The 24,560-nt window shown below is 41.7% G+C and overlaps 1 protein-coding gene across 2 annotated transcripts in view; it reads left to right on the top strand.

Annotated features, from left to right (window-relative positions):
• The window catches only part of LOC125459330 (polypeptide N-acetylgalactosaminyltransferase 18-like), a 222,732-nt gene that overhangs the window by 174,340 nt on the left and 23,832 nt on the right, over positions 1 to 24,560 (top strand). For both annotated transcript variants that reach the window (XM_048545669.2, XM_048545670.2), the window contains one exon: positions 575 to 739. In XM_048545669.2, coding sequence (XP_048401626.1) covers positions 575 to 739 — 165 coding nt within the window. The remainder of the gene's footprint in view (positions 1 to 574; positions 740 to 24,560) is intronic.

Below are 24,560 nucleotides of genomic sequence, written 5' to 3'. Positions count from 1 at the left end.
TGGATGACCAATATCCAGTTCCAGGCTCCTTTCCTCCATTGCTGAATATCAACACTGTTTCTTGAAAATGAAGATTTCAAAGCCATTTCAGATTCTTCCCAGCCCAAGCTTCATTGGAGAAATTACAAAATGGGTCTCTTTTATGGTATGCCCTGATTCAGTTAAAGCCTTCTATCAGTAATGTATACCACAAGGGTTCATTGTTTTATTTCCTGTTGAATCTACTGTTTTAACCTTTTTGTAATTTTAACTTATAGAATCAGTTGAAGTGAGACACCTTAGGTCAGCCTGCTGTTTTTGAGGTGAGTCTCTTGACTGTATCCAATGAGTCCATCCAGTTCTTCAGAGAAAGAACCTGTCATCCTTACTCAGTCTATTGTGACTCCAGGCTTTGACTCTTACTTTAGCTCTGAAATGACAAACTCACAATCAATGGTTTAATAAGAAAGCCCACCACCACGTCTCCAGGGCCAACAAGGGTTGGGCAACAAGAGAATGAATGAAATGAGTATGTTTAGGGATGCATTGATTGTGTGGCCGTGGAAGCTAATGTTTCTCGATCTTCCTCTTTCAGAATGTTTACTACCTGAGCAACCAGCAGATCCGTGTGGGGATACTGAGTCCCACTATTGATGACGATGACAACAAGTGCCTGGTGGATGTGAACAACAAGCCTAGACTGATTGAGTGCAGTTACGCTAAAGCAAAGCGCATGAAGCTTTACTGGCTCTTTACTCAGGTGAGTATTTTGGCATAAATACTTTGGTTAGAAAATGACTATAGTTGATGTATGAATACCCTGGAGCTTTTGTTCATTTAGGCTTCAACCAGAACCATTATACCTGCTTTTGGACTAACTTGGAGGCCATGTTAGCCCTTCAACAGTTTACTTTGGAGCTCAGAGACACCTTGTGCACTTCTACCAGGTCACTTTGCGCGAGGGGACACATATACATCTCAAGCATTTGCACAGAATGCATCTTATGGCTCTTAGTCTTCTTTTTTAGCACGCACTCACTCACTTTGTAGTTTTTTGGAGGCTGCCAGCCTCGGTCTACTTGTCATTGCTTCCTTTGCTCTCACTTGGTGATGTCAGCACTGGCTCTAACCTTTGAGCGTTCACTTTGCTCTTTAGAGTAGAGGCAGAGGCAGGCACTGCCTGAGGGTGGACGTATTGCTGTACTCCATCAACAGCACACCTGCAGCATGTGCCATTTGTTTGCACAGGGAAAACACTGCAAATGGCTGTGTGTGAAATTCAAAGGGGAACAGTTCTCAGTGGGGTGAAGAGAGACAGTGGTCAGTTGAAAATACTGCTGCAGTCTCTCAAGGAGTATGTCCTAATCCAGTCCTGAGTGTTGGCCATAGTCACGCGCTTAGTCCTACCAGAGTCCAGGGATCTGGGCCTTTGCAATCTGGTATTGAGCCAATGTCTTCTGCAGTGAGACAAAGGCCTGACAAGGATGGGATGGTAAGGTGTGCTGAGTGAGTGAGGAAGAAGGGCAGCAGAATAGTAAGGGTTCACAGTTTGAGAGGATAAGATAGGTAAGAGCTCTTGAGTGGCTGTGATCATGCAATACTGAGAGTTTAGTTCATGGGCCTTGGTGAGAGGCAAGTGCAGAGGTAGAGTTAGGGTGAGTGGAGGCTGTGTGATTGTAGGCACCAGAGAGAAGATGGTGGCATTTAACCTCAGGAAATACATTTACCTTCTTCGTGCACCACTGCATGTCCCAGTTCATCCAGGACATGCACTGAACTTAGCTGCAGTTTGGGTCCAGGCTGGCTTGGTCTAGTCTCCTGTGGTGGTCTTCAGGAAAAAGGACTTCCCTTCTCTCTACCGCCCCATCCAGCAACATCTGTAGGTCTGTGCCTGTGAAGCAGGGAGTGTGCTGTCCTTCCCTCTGTACCATGTTCTTGTAGATAATGGTCAAGCACCACAGTATGAGGGGTGGTTTGTGATTTGCAGTGTCTGAAGTGATATGCACGTGGACTCATGGCACCGGTGACATGACTACGGGAAGGTCCCATAACTGGAAATATTTCCACCTCTCCAGTTGAGCAATTCCCTGAGATAGGCACCCAAAAGGAGCACCTTAGATGATGGCCTAAAGGTATCATCACTGGACTATTAATCCAGAAAGACAGTCAATGTTCTGGGGACCTGGGATCAAATCCCACCATGGCAGATGGTTGTATTTGTGTTTGTATTCAATAAAAAAACAGAATCTGGAAGTAAGAGTCTAATGATGAGCATGAAACCATATCGGTCGTGACAACAAATCCACTTGATTCACTAATGTCCTATAGGGAAGGAAATCTGTTATCCTTAACTGGTCTAGCCCATAAGTGACTCCAGACCCACGGCAATGTGGTTGACTCTTAGGGATGGCAATAAATGCTGGCCCCCATCCTGTATGATTTTTTTTTTTAAAAAGAACCTAAGTCTATGAATAATGAAGTAAAGATCAGAAGAATTTGTAAGAGAAGTCGCTCTAAGGTACGCCAGACTGGCTGCCATCAATTTCACTTGACAAAACAGTTTCACGGAAAATTTACCCTAACTTATAGTGCAGCACAGAAGGAAATCATTCATCTCAGTGTCCATGCCAGCTCTTTGTTAGAACTATTCAATTAATTGTACTCCCCAATCTTTTTTCCCCCAAGAACTGTTGTCATGACAGACTGAGGTAGTGCACTGGAAATCAAGCCTCACTATTCCCAGAGTATTTACAAATTGGAAAAAAAAACTATCCTAAGTCACCAACTGACCTGACTGATAAACCCTCATTTAAAGAAAGCACTCTCCAGATTTCGAAGCTGAATAAGAAAATAGCTGTTTACTGCAAATATGTTGGTTTTAGGTAAGAATCTAATTACTAACATATAAATCTATATGACTTAAATTCTTAACTTTAACTTAAATTCCCCCCTCTTGTACGGACAGACAAAGACAGATAGAGACCTTGTTTCATTTTAGTCTAAAACTAAAGGAAACAGCAAGAGATGTTTTACATGTAAATAAACTGGTACAATATTTGGGATCAGAATGGTTGAGCCAGGGTAAGCATAACCGGACCGAAATGTTAACTCTGTTTTCTCCTCCACAGATGCTGTCAGACCTGCTGAGCTTTTCCAGCAACTTTGTTTTTGTTCCTGATTTACAGTATCCGCAGTTCTTTTGGTTTTTATTGAGCATAATTAAAGCAAGGGAGCTTGGTGGGTTGTGCTGGTAAACATAGACAGTGATCCGATTCACTGTCAGAATTGGCAGCTGGAGCCACCTGATGCCATTCAGGGAGCCAACATTCCAAAGGGATTAAAGTCCCACGCAATGTGCTTGGTGAGTGGCTACAGGCTATTATTCCAAAAGAACATAAGAAATAGAGCAGGAGTAGTGTACATGGCTCACCCAATCACTTGGTGTTATCAATGCTGATCTGGGCTTTAACTCACATTTCTACCTGCCCCATTCCCCTGTGCCCTTATTCCCTCAAATATTGTTGAGTATTTGAGTAAGTACTTTGAGTAAAGACTCAATGACTGGCCCCTTAACCTGCCTCCAGAATGACTAGCCCCTTCCCCTGAGGCTGTGCCAGGGAAAACAGCATAATCTACAATGTTAAGCCACTTCATAATCTTGATTCTTTTCGGTTACATAAACCTTTATTTTTCTAAAACCCCAGAGGATATAAATCAACTTAGCCAGCCTCTCATCACAAGAAAACCTTCTAACTCCAGGAACCAATCTTGTGAAACTTTGTTACACTGTCTCCAATGCAAGTACATCTTCCTGAAATATGAAGACCAAAATGGCATGTTGTATAATAATCTTACCAAAGCCCCTACAACGGAAGCAAGACTGCTTTGTTCTTGCACTCAATTCCCATGCAATAAAGCCTAATGTTATATTTGCTTTCCTGATTGCTTCTTGTGTCTGCATGCTAACCTCTGGTATTCCTTGTACCGATTCCCAGTGAACATCAACATTTATGAGCTTCACATTTTTCAAAAATATTCTGCTTTTCCATTCTTAAATCAAAGTTCGAAATATGACTTGGGGAGCTGCAAGCCTTGTTGAACAGCTACCATCAAATCCTACATTTGCTCCTGGAGCCAGAAGCTGCTTCAATTATGTGTTTGTACGGTTAAGAACCTCCAATGGGTATCACTCTACCCAGGTTCATTTCAACTGGAGAACAGGGATAATTCACATAGGAACAGGGACAAGACATTCAGTCCCTCTAATGTATACTTTTATTCAAATGGATCATGCTTGATCTTTTTCCCCTAACTTCATTCACCAGTTTTATTCCACTTCTTTGACCTGATAATAATCTGTGTCAGTCTTGAAAATTGACTCAAAAGCCATTGGGAAAGAAATTTCTACTATCTTCTGTGCTTATCCAACTTCCTCTTAAATCTATCTGCACTCTTCAACTCAACCCTTCCCTGTGGTAGTGAGATTCACACTTTTTATCACTCCCTGGGTAAAGACGTCTCTCTTGAATTCCTTTAGTGATGATCCTCTGTTTATAGCCTCTACTTCTGGTTACCTTCAAGTGGAAACATCTCTGATCCATTTGCCCCATCAAGACACCTTGTAATTTTAAGAGTGTCCCTCAGCTATTTCTTTTGTAGAGAACAAAATGCCAGCTTTTCCAATCTTTGCTAATAGGTTACCTTCTTGGTTATGGTACTATCCTTGTGATTTGCACCAACTACAGCGTCTGCACATCTTTCTTTAGAGGCTACACTGCAAGTACAATACTCCTAGTGTAGTCTAACCAAGGTTCAACATTATTTCTCCACTTTTCAATTCTACCCCCCTAGAAATGAATCCCTGGGCTTGACTTACCTTCATAAGGCTGCATCTACTTCAACTTATACTTTCTGTGATTTGTATATCTGTACATCTTGCTCTGCCTATTCATCTACACCATTTAGAATCTTATTTTCTAGGGAGCTTATGGACTCCTTGTTCTTCTTGTTGTTATGGTCCCTGCTGGTGTGAATTCTGGACAATTCAGATCCCAAAATGAAATCTAGCTCGAATCACCATTGGCAGACTCTTATAGAGCTTGGAGTGATGGGCTATTGTGAGATTTGTGGCAGAAAAGTGGGATGAAAAGTGCGAAGCAACTTTCAAAACACACAAATACCAGGCAATGGCCATCTCCAATAACAGGCAATCTAACCACCACTCCTTAACATTCCCCATCATTGAAACCCCACATATCCTGGGGTTACCGTTGACTGAACTGCACGCATCATATAAATACAGTGGCTACAATAGCAGGTCAAAGGTGAGGAATCTTGCAGCAAGCAACTCATCTCCTGCCTCTCAAAAGTCCACCATCAACAAGGCATAGGTCAGATGTTGATGGAATACTCACCACTTGCCTGGATGGGTGCAGCTCCAATGACATTCAAAAAGCTTAACACCATCCAGGACAAAGTAAGGGTGAGTAGGTATTTGGTAGGGGCTTAGGGAGTCCTGGCACAGCACAACAGCAGCAACCTTTGATACCAGTCTAAGGTTTGGAAATGGTCAGTCAGCCAATCAGGGCGGTCAGGATAAGGATGGTCAATGCATAAGAGGTGAGGAGCTAAACATCGGGCAGTCCACAACACACCTTTACATCATTTTGTCCTCTAGGGGGCCATTTGCCTCCTGGAATGAGAGAGCTGAGCTGAAATAACTCCACAGAGTGGCATGCTGTCACCAAGTCACCCTTTATTTACATGTGGTGAGAATATGACACTGATCCAGTTCCCACAGAGCCAGCCCTCAGAGTGAACAGGGTGACTGACACTCCTGTTCTTATCAGTCAGTCAGGGGTCCCTGATTAGACCAGATTAACAGCCCCAATCAGGGAATTCATATACTAAGCGCCTTGTTGACATTGCCATAATCACTGCACAGGTGTCACTGGAGAAGTAGTAGGAGTGAGTAGCTATTTGATACATTTACAAAAAGTATCAATATGACAATGAGTCACAATGTATTTTAACATGTAGTCAGAACACTTTCTTGATGCAATGTTGGTAGGATGTTATGTGTTTAGCTTTATGAGACTGTGATAGCTCAGAAACTGGCACTAGCAAAATGAATTGACATTGAAGAGCTGAATCTTTGCTTTTCTTCAATGGTTAAATTCAGCTGATTTCCCCTGATTTCTATACTTGAACCATGCTGGGACTGGAGTTTTAATGAATTGTATAACAAGGGAACTAGAGAGGACTTTATAATAAATAATGAGACTAAGGGATCAAGCCTGGGTAATTTTCACAGCTTGAGCTTTAAGTTGAGGCAAGTGAACAAAATCATAATGTGAAAAATGAAGGTCAGATAATGATAGGAAGGGACAAAGAGATACAAAGTACAAGATATTAACAGTCAAAACTAAATGTTAAACAGATAACAAAAGGACAAGCTAAAGGCACATAGCATTCATACCAAATTTTATGAATTGATATTCCATATTGAAGTGAATAATATGGTCTGATAGCCAATATGTAGATGTCCTCCTCTTATTGCATGTTGCGATTTATTCACACCTCTCTTTGCAATAAATGTTGTCTTATCCTGTGTTTGAAAGGGTAAACGTAAATGAAACTTTCTCTCTAAATTCTTTGAATACACTCCTGTTTGTTTCTACACTCCCAGAAAAAGCTTTAATGCATTGTTAATAGCAGTAAAGGGTATCTGTTAACATTTGACAAATTTCAGCTCAGTGATTTTCTTTATTACTGATGATAGGTGTTTATAAAAAACATTGTATTAATTCATGTCTCATTTCTAACTTTAGACCTATTTCTATATATTTATTAGGTTTCACTGGTTTAAATTTTGAAGTCTGCGCCAAATGGGCCCTCTATTTCAGATGTAAACATTATTACTGTTTTCAATTGATATTAGTCAGCCGTACTAAGTTCTAAAACACCATTAGTTCTGCTTTGAAACACAAACTGAGTTTTGTTTTGCAGTAAGACTTTTCATTCAAAGCCACCTCATCGTGAAACTAAAATGTCATATGCATCCAGTCTATGGAGATAATAAATATGCTACAAATGAATGTTAAAATGAACTAATGTTATTGGCTGTGGGGGTGTTTAATTTGTGATTTAGACAGACTATCAATTTTGTAATTCTGATGAAGTGATAGATGTGGCTGTGTTTGCAAGGATTGTTAATGTTATATTATTACTTTATCAATTCTCACTTTGGACTCAGTCAACTTATATTCATGAAAATGACACAATTGCAGGAACTGATTATTTTCTTTTAGTTCTGTTAATCTGTTCAAGCTTCAGATTTTCACCTCTTTCTGCACTGTAGGGATGCTATGATTATAGCTAGGTGGATTAGTGATTGTAAATGTGGGGTTACAGGGATAGGGTGGAATAACTCTTTGGAGAGTCGATGCAAACTCGATGGACCAAATGGTCTGTTTCCACCCACACCCGACAGATTCTATGATTCTATGAAAACCTGGCTTCGGGCTGATAAGGATTGGGCTCTGAACATTGAGGGGTGATATTTAAGAAAAATAGGAAGTTGAGTAAGACTGGAGGAGTGGCATTCTTAATTGATGATGATATTGATGCAAAAATTGGAGATGACCTTGCTCCAAGAGATCAGAATATAGAATCTTTTTGGGTTGAGATGAGAAATAACACAGAAAAGAAGTCACTGATGGGAGTGACCCTACCAGCATCCAGACAGTAGCCATATAATTGTGCAAAGGTGAGTGACAAGTCAATTGGCTGATCAGAAGACAAAGAATGACAGAGAGTGACTAAAAGATTAATCATGACTAATAAACTGGAGCACAGGAGTAAACTATCTAGAAATGTAAAGAAAGGTAGCAAAGTTTTTCTACAGTTTATCTAAAAATGAAGACTAAGTAAAGAGAGTGTTGGTCCTGCATAGGGTAAGAGTGGAAAGGTAATCATAGTTAATAATAAAGGCGGATGCAATGAATAAATATTTTGCTTGTCTCTGCACCATAGAGGATACAAAAAATACTTTAAGTTAGAAGTTTGAAGGAAGAGAGGAGCTTCGTAAAATTACAGTCACTGTGGAGCAACTGACGAAACTGCATGTTGATAAATCTCTGGGTCCTGATGGTCTTCTTCCTAGACTTTGGAGTTGTCTAATGAGCTAGTGGATTTGTTGGTGTTAATTTTCCAAAGTTTTTTAGCTTCTTGAAAAGTTCCATTCGGCTGGAAAATAGCAAATTTGATCCCTCTATTCAAGGAAGGGAGAAAGCAGGAAACTGTAGACCATTTACCTTGGCATCTGTCAGTTGGAAATTATTAGGACCAATCATTGAAAATTATAACTGGATACTTGGAAAACAAGGTCTGTATCTGGAACGAGCAGGCTGTCTTATGAGCATAGGTAGAACAGGGCGTATTTGTTTTCATTGGAGCTCAGAGGTGATTTGATTAATGTTTCCAAGATCCTGAATACTGTTGACAAGGTGAACCAAGAAAGGTCTTTACACTTGCAGGTGAGTCTAGAAACAGAAGACACAGTCTTAAAATTAGGGGTTGCCCTTTTAGAATAAAGATGAGGGCAATTTTTCTCTGAGGCTACATGAGCTTTGAAGTCTCTGCCACAGAGAGCAGGAGCATGGAATATTTTTAGGGCACGAGGGGGGCAAGAGATACGAGGGATATTGGGTGCAGATGGGAATGAGGAATTTAGAACACAAACAGATCAGCCATAATCTTATTGAGTGGCAGAGTAGGCTTGACAGCTCAAATGGCTTACTTCTGCTCTTAATCCGTATGCTCATATGTTCCATGGAATTAGCTCATGATTGATGTAACTGAGTAGCATTACCAGTTTGAGGTGAAATGAGAATTACATTCAGTCATATGAAAGGAAATGTCAATAAATCAATGAGAATCAATAGTAATCAGAACTTTTCATAGCTACGCAAACAATAAATTTGAAAGGAAAAAGTTACAATTAGGGTTTGCACTGTCTCGAACATTGCATAATATTGCTGATTGAAGCTTATTACTGCGTCATTGGGTGGAATTCTTTGGGAGAAGTCCATATTCACTTCTGAGACTCAGGCTAGATTCCAGCACAAGTTTAATACAAGGTGCTTCTCATCTCTCCATTTGTAAATTTAACAGCTCATAACTTCCAAGAAGTTTGCCTCAGAACAAGGGACCACAGAAATTCTTGCTAATGGAAGTAAGAAGAAAGTGATTCAGAAATATTTTAGTCAGGATGTGGACTTTGCTGGCAACACTAGTATTTATTGCCAAAGCTTAACTATCCTTGCAGAAGTGATGGTGGGCCACCTTCTTTTGATGTAGGTTCAAGCATAATGCCGCTAGGAAGGTGTTCTAGGATTTTGACCCAGTGACAGTGAAAAGATGTTGATATGATATATATGATAAAAACACACTGCTTCACCTAATTCTAAAATCCCCAATTTTAATACTGTGTGAACGAACCCACAATTCCGTGGTGAATTCAATTTTTAAAGATAGGAATCTCATTACCTTAGATTTTTCAAACTTGAGATTTTACCACAATATCTTCAGGCTCTACAAAATCCTTGAACTGGCTCATTGTAGCTAAGGGAGCAAAGAGAAGTTGTATGTTAGTTCACTGGGAGAATTGAATGAATTGCACCATTTCATGTGAATACATAAACAGTCTGAACAATTACATCATTTGAAATGTTTGCCAATGTGAATGGATGTATGCACAATGGGTCCAGTTTTAACTCTGGGCCCTGAATGTGCAGGCCCCACCCATGGGTGGGAAACAAATGGACAGGCCTATAAATTAGGGCGATGTGCTATTGGAGGCCCAGTGCCAATCACACACCCACCTTCACCCATCATGCTTTTACAGGGGTAGGGGTGGAGAGATTGCTGGGTCACCTGCCCTTGGGTCCAATTCAGGCTCTTAAATGGGCAATTAATTCCCAATTATAGGCCATATCCTACCTTTGCTGTGATTTAACGGGCAGTAGGAAAGATCTGTGACCTCGGTGCAGTGCAGCAGGTTTAACCCTACCAGTTGCTGATTCGTGAAATTTGGGTAGGGAAAGCAGCCTTCTTCCTCAAACCCCTGTGCCATTCAGACACCCCTCGCCCCTCAATCTTGGCTGTCCCCTTCCAATCTGTCCCCTGTCACATCCACCATGCTGTCTCACCATCTCACTTGGTCCTGCCAAACCAGCACCCTGGGTCTCATGGTTTCTCTTCCTCCTGGGCCTCCTGAAATACAAGGCAGCTGGCAATAATAATCCTAATTTGGTGCAGAGCCACAGACCTCCAACTAGCTGGCAGCTCTGAGGCACAACTTCCTCCAGGAGACAAACAGAAATCCAACTTTATTTTAAACATTTGTTATACACAGGATGTGCGCATCACTGACTCGACCAGCATTTATTGCTCATTCCTAGGTGCCCTTTAGAAGGTGATGTTGAGCTACATTCTTGAACTGCTGCAGTGCGTGTGATGTAGGTGCACCCACAATGATGTTAGGAAGACAATTCCAGGATTTTGCAACCAATGACAGCAAAGGAATGGCTACGTATGTCAGGATTGGAGGGACACCTGCAGATAGTGGTGTTGCCAAGTATGTGCTGTCTTTTAAGGGGCAGAGGTCACAGGTTTGGAATGTGCTGTCAAAGAATCTTTGGTGAGTTGCTATGAATTGGAACTTCCTCCAGGAAATGGACAGAAGTCCAATCACATTCTAATTAAATGGTTACCATCTATTATATCCTGAAGGTATAATGAAACAAACCATTGGAACAAGGAAATAAATGATGGATATAGTCATTAAAATTGACTTGGATGTGAACTGTTTGTATAAAAATGAAAGCTAGTTATTCCTGTGTGGTTTTAATGGAGTGTAATTAAGACCATAAGATACAGGAGCAGAAGTACGCCATTCAGCCCATGAGTCACCTGTATCATTCAATGAGATCACGGTTGATCTTATAACCTTCAATTCTACTTTCCTGCATATCCCCCATATCCGTTGATTACTGATTAAAAATCTATCCATCTAAGCCTTGAATATACTGAACCAGTATCAGAGGTAAAGAAATTTCACTATTTCACAACTCTTAGGGAAGAAATTCCTCCTTGTTGGTCTTAAAATGTGTGACACCTTATTCTGAGATGTGTCCTCTGATCCTGGACTCTCTGACAAGGGGAAACAAGTTTTCTGCAACTACCTTTTCAAGCCCCCTAAGAGGTAAGTTTCTCATTCTTCTAAAGTTGCAATGAGGACAGACCGATCCTATCTAACCAGTGCCTATAATATTGTCCGTCCATAATCAGCCAAGTGAACCTTCTCTGAATCCCCTCCATTGTCAGTATATTTTCTTTAGATAAAACTAAAACTGTTCACAATATTCCAGCTGTGGTCTGACTAAGTGCCTCTAAAGTTTTGCGCAACTTTTATACAATATTACCTTTGAAATAAAGGGCAACATTCCATTTGCCTTCCCTATTACCCATTGAATTAGATGCTAGCTTTGTGTGAGTCATGCACAAAAACCCCTCTATGTTGCAACTTCCTGCAGACTTTGTTCATTTAAATGATATTTCAGCTCCTTTGTTCTTCCTGCCAAAGTGCATAATCTCACATTTTCCCACGTTATAATCCATCTGACAAATCTTTGCCAATTGCTTAACCCATCAATATCCTGAAGACCTTGTTTCATCCTCACCACTTGCCTTCAAACCTAATAATTGTGGCCCTAGCACAGATCCTTGTGGCACTTTACTGATTACTTTATTCCAACTCTCTGTCTTCTGTTGGTTGGTCAATTCTCCATCCATGCTAATATACCGTATTCAGCACATTGGTAGCAGAGGATAGTTAAATGAAGTGTAAAGTTTTGAGGTATGATTACCCATCAGTTTTCTGTGAAAGAACCTTACGATCAATGGAAGAATGAAGTAGCCATGAAGATCTGGGTTACTTCTTTATCAAAGATGAAACAAAGTGTGGCCTTAGTATTTTACTTACCATGAAGAAACAAGACAAGAAACAAAGTTTTTTTTTCAGTATTGATACCTGAAGAGTTAAACACAGATGAAGGTTTGGTCAAATTGTTTACTTACATGGGTAAAATTTAATAATAAGTGGCTTATTGATTCCTTCACAGGCTTAGTCAGATTTTGACCGATTTAGATAGACTAAGTATTGTACAATAGTATAATGGAATTCAGTAAATTATACACAAGACTACAGAAATTTCATTTGGAATTCTCTAATCTGGCATTTAATTTATTAGACTGTGCCCAAATACCAAGTCAGGACGGACTTCTGGTTTTGACAGGAGTTAAATTTGCAGATAAACATACATAGCTAGAATGTTGGAAACACTTAAAAAAATCTTAGGAAAGTATTCCTTTCCAGCAATGATCTTAGTGCAAATGGAGCAATCAGCCATACAACAGAAAATGGAGGAGACCCTGTTAACAAACTGGTGAGACTGTGAAGATGCAGGCCTCTACTTGGAATGGCCAACAGTGCTGCAAGAAAATCAATAACCGTCCCCACTCTGCCAAGGTAAGTGCCATACTCTTCCCTCTGCTACCTTGTTAACCCTGCGACAAGCACCAACCTCCCGCTAAAGCTCACGGTCTGTCATTCTCACTTCTTCCTGCAATATCTGCCCTCATCCCAGCAACATTCCACACCAATAGCCCTGCATGACCTCTGCTGCCCATCAACCACTTCCACCAGCACTAACAGCAAGACCATTGGCTTTCATCTCCCTCAATCCGTTCCTTTCTCACTTTCCAGGAGCAAATAGCATATTCTGAGTCAGGAAGAGCCAGGATAGGTGAAGGCATATTCACAGCACTTGTGGAGAAATGGCCAGCTCTGCTACAAAGCACATCTCCGATCTGTGAGAAAGACAGTTCCTCTTCACAAAGAGAAACAGAAATTGCTGGAAAAGCTCTGTGGGTCTGGCAGCATCTGTGAAGAGAAATCAGAGTTAACGTTTTGAGTCTGGTGACCCTTCCTCAGAATTAGACATTCCTCTACACGCGTTCCCAGCTCAGATACTGACCCGTTGGTGGGAACCGAGAAAGTCGGGGGATACAATTTGGTGAGCAGCTCACTGCATCAGCCCCACATTTGGCGAGGAAGAAAGTGCTGCCAGCATTTGGAGGACTATCGAAGGCCAGGCACCTGCTCAACCCCAGACAGGAGAGGACTCTGTGGTGTCAGCAAACAGAGACTTCATCAACATGCAAAGGGAGAAACAGGAGCAGCGGGATCCTGGGAGGTAATGGTCCTCTTAGCCCAGATGCTGCAGAAGAGGATCCATGCTAGGGGCACAGCTACCTCCATTGGCGCAGGTTGATGCCTGCCATAGGGATCTTGCTCCGTGGGGGAGTACTACTCCCAAAAGGCTTTGAGACATGGCTTGCTACACCTGCTGTGTGTTTGCCATATTAAGCTGCTACCTTATAGTGTAAGTATGAGATTGATGTTGTATAGTGCACTACATCAAGAAGTACTGCCACTTGACCGAGAAATGCTGACCAACAAGTCAAGCTGCCTGGCAGTGTGACTATATTATTAGGTATGGCAATGGAAGAGATGCTGCAAGCAAGCAGGTAGGTGCTAAGTGAATGAGTGCCAGAACAGCTAGTGAGCAGCCCTAAGATAGAGCCTGATCCAATCCATTGGGTGCATGTCCTTGCACACAAAGTGTCCCTGCTGCAGCCTTCCAATGCTAGTTGCCAGTGTAACCTGCGATGTAGGTCTATACTTCCTAAGCCTTCCTGAAAATGGATTGGAGAGGTGCTGTGAAGATCCTGAGGAGTTGGCAAAAAGCAGATGCCAGTGTTCATGGACAAGGAGGACACAAGATTGGGGGCCATGGATTGTGTCCTGAAATGCTGAAATGTGGTGGTCAAAATGGAGGCTTTTTGTGACCACCAGTGAACTGAAATCCACAAGCACCCACTTCCACTTCCATGTTGAACAATCTGGAAGTCTAGTTCACCTCGACAATCTCCTCAACTATCTCCTTCCAAATTCTGGGGTGTAGTGCTTCTGGTCCGGGTGCTTTACCCACCTTCAGACCTTTCAGTTTTCCCATCACCTTCTCCATAGTGATGGTCAGTACACTCACCTGTGCCCTCTGACCGCATTGACATTCTATTGTGTCCCGCTGAAAATTGATTCAAATTATCTATTCAGTTCCACTGCCGATTCCATGTTCCCCATACTGCTTCTTCAGCCTCATTTTCCAGCACAACAATGTCTACGCTGACTTTCCTCTTACCTTCTAGATACCTTTAAAAACACTTTGTTCCAGTCGTCTTTTATATTACTAGCTAGTTTACTCTGATATTTTATCTTCTTGCTCCTTGTTGCTCTATTAGTTATCCTCTGCAGGTTTTTAAAGTCTTCCCAATCTTCTGGTTTCCCACACATTTTCATCACATTATATTCTTTTCATTAGCTTTTATGCTGTCCCTGATTTCCACTGTCAGCCATGGTTGCCTCAACCTCGCCTTAGTCTGCTTCTTCTTCCTTGAGATACGTTTCTGCTGTGCCTCTCAAATTTCCTCCAGATACTTCTGTCATCGCTGCTCTGCAGTCTTCCCTGCTAGGCTCCCCTTCCAGTCAGCTCTGGCCGGCTCCTCCCTCATGTCTTTGTAGTTACCTTTGTTTAATTCTAATACCATTACGTCTGATTCCAGCTTCTCCCTCTCAAACCACAGGTGAGTTCTATCATATTATAGTCAGTCCAAAAAGCAATCTTGCAGACGTTCCATGAATGCCTTTTCGTGGGATCTGCTACCAACCTGATTTTCCCAGTCCACCTGCACATTGAATTCCCCTATAATAATTGTCATAGAAAAGGAATGTAAGAAAGGAACTATCTCCTGATTTATTTTCTTCCTGCATCCTAACTAATGCTAGGAGGTCTGTACACAACTCCCAATGGGGGTCTATTTCCCTTTGTGGTTCCTCAACTCTACCCACACAGATTCTACATCTTCCAACTCAAATATCTCCTCTTGCCATCAATTTAATTTCATTTCCGACTAATAAGGCAACCTGTCCCATTCTGCCTGTCCTTTCAATAGGACATGCATCCTTGGCTATTTAGCTCCCAGCCTTGATCCCCTTGCAGCCACATCTCTGTGATCCCCACAACATCATACCTGCCAATTTCAACCTGCACTACAAGCTCATTTAACAAAGTTTGGAGCTGGATGAACGCAGCAGGCCAAGCAGCATCTAACCTGAAGAAGATCTCTGCTGCAAGCTCGTTTATTCTGTTTCATATACAGCAGGCATTTAAGTACAACAGCCTCAGTCCAGCGGTGACTGCCCCCTTCTCATAGTTGTCGCCTTATCTGCAGTTCCTGATGTTAGACTTTTGACCCTTTCCATACTCTCTGCCCTATTGCTTCTTCTGTAAAGTTCATTGACCTCCGCTGAGTCCTACCCCGCTTTAAGTTTTTCCATAATTTTTCATGCAACCAAACGCATCTTATCCACAGGCCTCTGGTCCCAGTGTGGTTCAGATGGAGCCCATCCCATTGGAACAGCTTCCTCCTTCCCCAGAACTGGAGCCAATACCACATGAATTGGAACCTGTTTCTCCCACTTCAATCTTTCAGCCATATGTTTTGCATATCTTGTTGACCCTGTGCCAATTTGCTCATGGATGAGGTGGTAATCCAGACATTATTACCTTTTTGGTTCTGCTTTTATATGTAGTTCCTTTTATGATTTTATGAATTTTCCTTCATATTACATGCCTTGATTCTGTTGAATAATCTGCTCACAGCTCATAAATATCCATTATTGTTGCTGCTGAAGTGTCCCTTCAGATCAGTCACTAACACATCCTTACTGTACAGTCAGAGTGAATGCTGTTTACTATAATCAGGTCTTAGTGGTTGAAATGCAACAGACTAAATTAATCATGGAATTGCACCTCAAACATTAAATTAGCATCTAATGCCAGCTTTCAGCAGATACTATGTTAACACATTAGCAGGAATATTGTCTTGCAGTCTGCACTTGACTCAACAGAACAAAGCTTGACAGAAAAATACCATGCTATCAAATTGACACAGTTTGAGAATACAACAGTAATGGATGAATTATTCTTGACAATTTATATTTATACAGCATCATTAAATTAATGAAACATTCCAAGACACTTCTGAGCTCCCTGAGGAGATAAAAGGATCAATGACCATTATGCTTTAAAGAAGAAAAGAGAGATTTAGAGACTGAGGTGTTTGTAGACCATATATATTCCAGTGCTTAGAGTCTAAGCAATTGAGGGCATGGTCACTGATGGGGGGTCAATTAAAATTGGAGTAAGTTTGCACTTCAGCAGAAATTAAGAATTTTATCACCACTTACATGGGGTGTAATTTACTGTTGGTGACAAGGGTCCCACCTACCAATTGAAAACCCTTTAAAGCTTTTCTCTGGGAGGCCCAACACTATTAAAGTGAAATCATGTATTTTCCAGGACAGCACTGGATCTCATGCCTGATCAAGGACCCAGTCAGACAGGAATCCCCCTGGAGAGCTGCTCATCTCTCTCACTCTCTCTTCAGTACTGCCAACACAATCAGAAGTGGTTGCTGTTGTCAGAGATGAACTGAGCGAGGGATCATCATTAGTTTCTGGAGTCTGATAAATGTTGACAGGATGGGGCTATTGGGGAAGGAGGGTTGAGTGAATCTTCTCTGAACTGCTTCGATAGTAATTATGGTTGAATCCTGGCTAAGTCCGAGTGATGTCAAATCTTTTTGTTCACTTGCCTGTATTTTAACAAAGTCGTCTCACTAATTACCAATTAAACCCCTACGGTGTCTCTCATATCTGATTTCATCCCCTCCACCCCGCCTCATCTTACCATGTGCTGTCCCTGGAATAATTTCCCACTCAGTAGACATGCATTAAAAGATTGCCATCATTGTTTAAAGCCTGTGGTATGCCCAAACAGGCCCTGTCAGTCCAGAATTGTTCTGCACAGTCCTAACAGTTGTTCCAGACATAGCAGACTGGGAGAAATCAACATTGTTCTTCGTGGACAGGGACCTGGAGGTCTTCCTGGATAAGGTAGTGCGAAGATGGGACACACTTCTCCCCTAGGACCAGCAGTGGAGGCCATAACACCAGACCATTGCCAGTCTGGCCTGAGGATGCCACCTGAGTCAGTGCAGTTTCAGCTATCTGGAGTAGTGCTTGCATTGTAAGATGAAGCTTGATGTCCTTCCCCATGCTGCCAGGGTAAATGCCACTATCCTCTCTCCAATACCTCACGCTCTGTCTTTGCTGCTATACCTGTCTCCCACTAAGGGTCATGCTCTACTATGCTCACTCTTGCCTGACCATTGGCTCTCACCCACGCAACCCCCAATGTCACTTACCCTGTGTGCTCGCTGCACTGCCTAATGTCTCACTGAGGACACTTCCTCACCACACACCGGTGTGCTACCCTCTTGTATCCCCTGTAATACCTGCCTCGCTCTCATTCCAAGAGGAAAGCTTCCCAACAGGGCAGAAAGAGTCAAGACGGGTGGCTGCCTGATATTTGGCTCTTTACACCTCATCTGTGGCAAAGATCCTGTCTCTGCCCTCCCTGAGCATGCCCTGGACTGTTTTCAGTGGCTTCCCTTGTCTTCCTATCCTGAGTTTCCCAGAGTGAAGGCTATTCTCCTTGACTCGACTGAGACCTGCTGATTACCATGACAAGCTTGTGGCTTTGCACCTGTGCTAAATGGCAAAGCAAGACCACAGTAATATGACACTGGTATCTCTTGATGAAGGCACAAAGCACAAATTGGGCACTATAAGAATGAGCAAAGAGCCTGGAGGTGCAGCTTGGTTGAGTCCATGAGCTGGATGTGTGTCCCTGAATGCAGAGTATCCTTAGTGCAGCATTGCCATTGAGAGTTGTTAGTGCAGCCCTGGGTTGGGTATTGAAGTGCAGAAGCTTCCTGTGTTTGGGTCAGAGATGTGCCATGAGTGTTGTTAGAGGTTGGCACACATCTGATGCCAACAACCGTGGACATGTGGTGCATGTGGCTGGTGCCCATTGAGTGTGCCCTGAGATATTGGTGCTGGTGTCCAACATGGATGTTGTCCAGAGCAGGAGGTAAGCCAAATCTGCCAGTTGGTCACTGATTTCTTTGTCTAGTTTTCCCAAAGTCGAGATTGTTTAATGCATTCAATAACATGGGAAGGTGAATATTATTGAGCAGAGTTGGGTTGTTAACAAGATATTTAATAAACAATAATAATTGTCAATTGGCATCTCACAGCCGCCTAGTAAGAATCTTGTGTAGAACATAAAAGATGTGGCAAAATTATCACGACTTTGAGATTGGCCTTACCTTACTTGTCACCCAATTCTGCCACAGATTTCTCCATTGAGTCATAGTCCACATTGCTCAGACCCCTAAAGAATTCTGCCTTATATCCTTTTTCAAAGAGACCAAAAGTATGTACAATACTCCATAATGTGGACCCTGTGCATTTTTCATAAAAGCCTCCTACTTGTATGTTCGTTGACCTTGCAATAAATGGCCATATTCCATTTGCCTTCCTAATGAGTTGCTGTACTTGCTTACTAACACTACACTGAAAGATTCAACAGACGTTATTACAGCTTCTGATATATACAGATTTTACAGTCACGGTGTCTTGGGTATCTGGGCTAAATGAAGCTACTCGATTACAAATGATAGCATGCTTTCATCAGGGTCATGTTCCAAGTTGCCTCTCTTAAAATGCAGTCTGAGACCTTAAAACCTTCAGGTCGCATACTATGATATAGTGATAATATCACAAGCATGTCCTTTACCATGAAGTTATTGATCCATTGCATATTACCAGGTCTAGAACGAGCTGCTCCCTGATTGGGATTGGAATATAGTGCACTGACCAAATCAGAAGCCCCTAAACAAAAGTAACTTCACCTCTCCCTGATGTGTCGCACTCTCAGTGACTCAGCCTTGAGTTGAATGACTCAGAGCTGAAACTTGTCAAATCACAGACATTTACTACAGACATGTTTGTACTGGATTACACTGGTATCCAGAACATCCCACACTCTGCAGTCGTGACACATCATCTGCCCAGCCATTCCTTATGCGTCGATTTATTTATCCATTTATTTAATTCGTTAAATATCAGATTTCAGTTGAGGCATCTCCTTACCACCACTGAGTGCACTAATGCAACTTAGTAATAGAATGGACCTGTACCGCTTAAAATAAATATTAACAGACTTAGTTTTTTCTAGATTCCAACTATTTCACACTTTGCCTATGTGTGGCTAATCAATCGTGAATCTCCTACAGCATCACTGATGGCTGTTTCCTTCAAACATTAGGAGCTGCCCAGCAGGAAGACAGCTAATTAGAAATGCGATGGCAGGCTCCACAGCCAGCTGGAAGTCTAGAGAATGGTGTTTTACAGCAGATGGGTTATTCTGGAACAGGAAGTTGTTAGCAGTTAAAAATGTACATGTCACCTGCTGTCTGAATGTGTCTTTCGTGCTTTTTCTCAAAATTCTTGGCTTAAAAAATCTCAAAAATCATACAGATGCTGCCACCTATAACTGCAGTATCAGCAGCTTTCTGCACCCCATAATTCCAGTGCCACGTCTTTTATTCTGCTCTCAAACTGCCTCATTGTATCAGCCATTCCCAAATCCCCTCCCTTTCACCACTGCAAAGTGAAGCAGACAATGAAAAGTTGTATTCTGGTGGCTTTAAACAAGCCTAGTGTCTTGCTTTTGATTTGGTTTGATTTATTATTGTCACAAGCACTGAGGTGCAGTGAAAAGTTTTATTTCATGTGCAGTACAAGCAGATCATATAATACAGAGCGCATAAGAGTACTATAGAGTGAAGCATACAATGTTACAGTTGCAGCAAGGTGCACAAAGAGCAAGATCAAAGTTAAATTTAAATTTCAGAGGCCCATTCAGAAGTCTAATAACAGCAGGGAAGAAGCTGTTCTTGAATCTGTTTCTACATGTGTTTAAGCTTTTGTATTTTATGCCCAAGAGAAGAGGTTGGAAGAAATTATAACTGGGGTGGCAGGGCTCTTTGATTACGTTGCCTTTCCAAAGCAGCGAAAAGTATAGGTGGAGTCAGTGGATGGAATGTTAGCTTATGTGTTGTACTGGACTGTGTTCACAACTCTCTGTAGTTTCTTACAGTCCTGGGCAGAGCAATTGCTCTATAAAACCATGATCCATCTGTATATGGATGTGCTTCAAATTTTGGTGCCTCCTCATCTTCTGTGATTTTAAAGACTAGCATGAAGATATTGCATTACTGACCCAAAGTAATCCTTCACACAGGACAGTGTGGAGGGACGGCCCATCTAACCCGTGGCCATGAAATCCAACCAAGAATATGAAGTTGAAAAGCACACTTAAATCACTTGGAAAAATTGTTTAGACCTTGCTTAGCAGGAAGGCATTTCCAGCGTCTGTAGTATTTTCTGTTTGTATTGGATTGCAGTGAAAGTTTGATTGGCAAACTGAAATGAAAGCATTGATCTATTACCTTGAGCAATCCAGTGAAGGATTTAGGTAGGGTAGCAGCAGTGAGGTTGCAAGAACATACAAAAGGAAGGAATTATAAGGAAAGAGATAACGAACGATAAAACGCAGTCAGATTTGGCTTTTAAAACCATGCTGACTGCATGTGGGATGGAAGACCCGAATGCAAAATGTTTGACTCGGTGAGTATCTATACCTCTTGCTTCTGCGTCAGAAGGTCATGAGTTCAAGCCTTCTTCAGAGACATGATCAAGTAATCCAGGTTGTCACACTCAGTGCTAATGATAACAAAGTGTGGAGCTGGATGAACACAGCAGGCCAAGCAGCACCTCAGGAGCACAAAAGCTGACGTTTCAGGCCTAGACCCTTCATCAGAGAGGGGGATGGGGAGAGGGGTCTGAAATAAAAAAAAACACTCAGTGCAGGATTGAGGGAGTTCTGTGCTCTCATTATCTGATGATCGCAGGATTATCTAGTCATTATCACATTGCTGTTTGACAGAGTTTGCTGTGCGCAAGTTAACTACAATGTTCCCTACATGCACGGTGACTCAGTGGTTAACACTGCTGCTGCACAGATCCATGGACCTCAGTTCATTTCCAGCTTCAGGCGACTGCCTGTGTCAAGTTTGCACATTGTCCCTGTGTCTGCATAGGTTTCCTCTGGGTGATCTGATTTCTTCCCACAGTCTAAAGATGTGCAGTTTAGGTGGATTGGCCATGCTAAACTGCCCATTTTGTCCAGGGATGTGCAGCTAGGGGGATTAGCAATGGGAAATGCAAGATTATGGGAGTAGTGTAGGGGTGTGTGTCTAGGTGGGATGCTCTTTGGAGAGTCAGTGTAGACTTTATGGGCTGAATGGCCTGCTTCTAAACTGCAGGGATTCTATGAATACATCAATAATTTCACTTCAAAATGTAACTCATTGGCTGATAAACACTTCAGAACACCCTGAGGTTATAAAAGTCCTATTAAAATGCAAGTCTTTTCTTTTTCTTCTAATTGTTCCATTTTGGAAAGGAAGCGTTTGCTAAAGAAATATTTCACAGTTTAATTCGTTGTAACTCATGGAGGTTTTTAAATCAACTTCCACTGCTCACTTCAAAATTAATTCATTTTTCATTGTGAAGCATGTTAGGACATAATGAATGTAAGTAAATGTTGAGTTCTTCAGTATTTGTTTTCTCACAAGTCTGTTTAAAGAAAAAAATTATTGTAACGATAACAAAGTTTGGATCTGGAGGAACACAGCAGGCCAAGTAACCTCAGAGGAGCAGGAAAGTTGATGTTTTGGGTTGGGTCCCTTCTTCAGAAATTTTGTTCACACTCAGTGGAAATGTATTGTTTCAGCAAAACAGGAGCCAATTTTTCAAGCTATCTTCACCATTTCTTGATTTGTCATGGCTAAACTATCTTTTCTTTCTTAAAGAATCCATAGCTACAGCCAAAAATATGGCCTGCATGATATCAGTAAAAGCTGAACACAGTTAGATTGATCCTCGTGTTGAAAACAAAAGATTTGCAATTACTCAGCACCTTTGATGACCTCAGAACATTGCAAACTATGTCACAACCAAGTAGTTTTGAAGTGCAGTCACTGCACTTATTAGGAAAGCCAGCAGTTAAGCTGTGCACAGCAAGATCCCACAAACAACAATGTGAATTTGATAGGAATGGCAGGGAGAACGCTGTTTATCAAAGAGTAGCCAGGGGACCTTTGCAATCACCTTAGACAGACCCTACTTTAACATTCTTTTCCAAGGACAGTACCAACAATAATGCAATATTCCCTTAGTATGGTCACTCAAACAACGTAGTGCTCCATAGTATTGCTCCATCAAAAATGCAGTGCTCCCTCAGCATCGCCCCTTTGACAGAGCAGCACTCCCACTGTACTGGTAGTCTGACAGTGCAATGCTCCATCAATGCTGTCTCAATGACAGCGCACAGTGTTGATCCTCCAATACTATAGTGTCTCTCAGCTCAACAATAAAACATCACCTTGATTTTTGTACTCAAGTTTCAGTAGAACGGCATGTTATGCATTGAGATACCACTCATACACAAACATTCCTGCTCTAGGTGGGTTGATATACTTACTCTATCCCTTTTGCTTCTAATTTAAAAATAAACTCAACAAAGATGTGGAGAAAACAAGTGAACAAAAATATTAAATTGTCAATGCCCCTCTGCTTCACCCATCCTGTCCCCTAAAAATTAAATTGACTCATCCAGGACATGGACACTCACTAGGTAATTTCCCAGACAGGTGAAAGGAAAAGGTAAAAAAAAGAGCTGATTAGGGGAAAATAACACAATAGTAACATTTTTTTTATTTATGTAACACCTTTAACATAATAAAATGTCCAACTATCATCTTAGCAGCATTAGAAAACAAAAAGGGGCTGAATTTCAGGGAGTTTCATGAAGGGTTTCACGGTGACCTCTAGCAAGTTTTAGGACATAGAACATAGAGGCAAAGGCATCTGATGCACTCTCCATAGAACTCTACATTTTCTCAGGCAATTGTACAGAGCTCACCTCATTATGTATACACCATGACTCGACAAGGCTTTCATACGTTCACCAGGGGCAGATGTACTTGTCACTGCTGGGACTTAGTGTTGGCATACTTAAAGCTCAGCTGTGCAGCAGGTCAAGCACTGCTAGCCACAATCAGCACTTTACAGCTCATGTTGCAGGAAGGAAATGAGAACGAATAGCTTCTGTAGGCTTCTTGGACGTAGGGGTGACACGTCATTGCAAACACAAACTCCCATTCATCAGCTGTCTGATTGACAGTCAGTGTAACTGCAATTACAAGAATCCAGCCACTAAGGTTAGCCATCCTCAGCATCATACAATGTAAGAAGTCTGTCTAAGGTAGTGCTACTCTTTCCACAATTGTCAGTGTAGCATATCTTCTCATTGTTCATTGTACAAGCGTCACATGCTGGAAAGCCTTCAAATGGTTGAATATATTGAGCAATAGCAAAATCAAAGAGAAAAAGACAACAAAAATAAGGCAGATTTAGCAAGAATTGCAGATGCTGGAGTCAGAGACAACACAGTGTAGACCTGGAGGAGCACAGCAGGCCAAACTGCACCAGAGGAGCAGGTCGGGACCTAAAAAGTTAATTTGAAAGAAAGCATTTGCTTATAGGATCAAACAGGGACCCCATGCATTTTGAGCAACAACAAATTGTCAATGAGCGAGCACTGCTCCTAGCTCACATCTATTGGGACCTAGTGCCAATTAAGTTCTGACACTACCACTGTGGCATGCTAAAGGTGATGTTTCAACTGTGCAATGTCTCATCTTTCTCCTTGGAAGACTGCTGACGGCCTCATGGCTCTTCAGCTTCCACCACAACTCTTCAACTTAAAAATAACTTATACATCAAAGATATGGACTTAATTCACATGATTTTTCTCTGACTCAGGAAACTCAATGTCCAGTATCAGCAAGACTTCTTTCATGTAAAAGCTCATAGAGGCGTCGGTGCAGTTGGCTGAAGTTTTAGAATTCCTTTTGAAGTTGATAAAGTCTCAGTGAGATAATGCTTCTGCATAGACTTGGACCATGTTTCGAGAAATAACAGGCATCTTCCACAGAATAGGCTCAGAAGGAGGTTTGGACTTGAGGCAGACTTAGTGCAGCCTTGAGTCTGGTTTAATGTAGGGAGTTTTGTAGGCAGACAGGATATCAATAGGGCAAAACAGATGGAAGCAATAAGCTAGATTTTAACCAGACTGATGCAATATGGTTCAAAAGTTAGAATAAATCTCTCTAGAGGCCAGAGGAGTTTGTTTTCATGTGATGGAGTCATTAAAGAGTCAGTTTCAGTGCAACAATTGATTGCTAACAAGCTGGCTAAGGGATCAGTATACACCATAGGAGGGAAATGAGACTGTTGGAATCTCCACAAATATACAAGGTTAAGCTTCTATGCCCTGAGTCAAAGCCCATTATTCTTT

The sequence above is a fragment of the Stegostoma tigrinum genome, chromosome 17 (assembly GCF_030684315.1).
Source record: "Stegostoma tigrinum isolate sSteTig4 chromosome 17, sSteTig4.hap1, whole genome shotgun sequence".
Classification (NCBI taxonomy): domain Eukaryota; kingdom Metazoa; phylum Chordata; class Chondrichthyes; order Orectolobiformes; family Stegostomatidae; genus Stegostoma; species Stegostoma tigrinum.
This window is presented reverse-complemented; position numbering and strand designations above follow the sequence as displayed.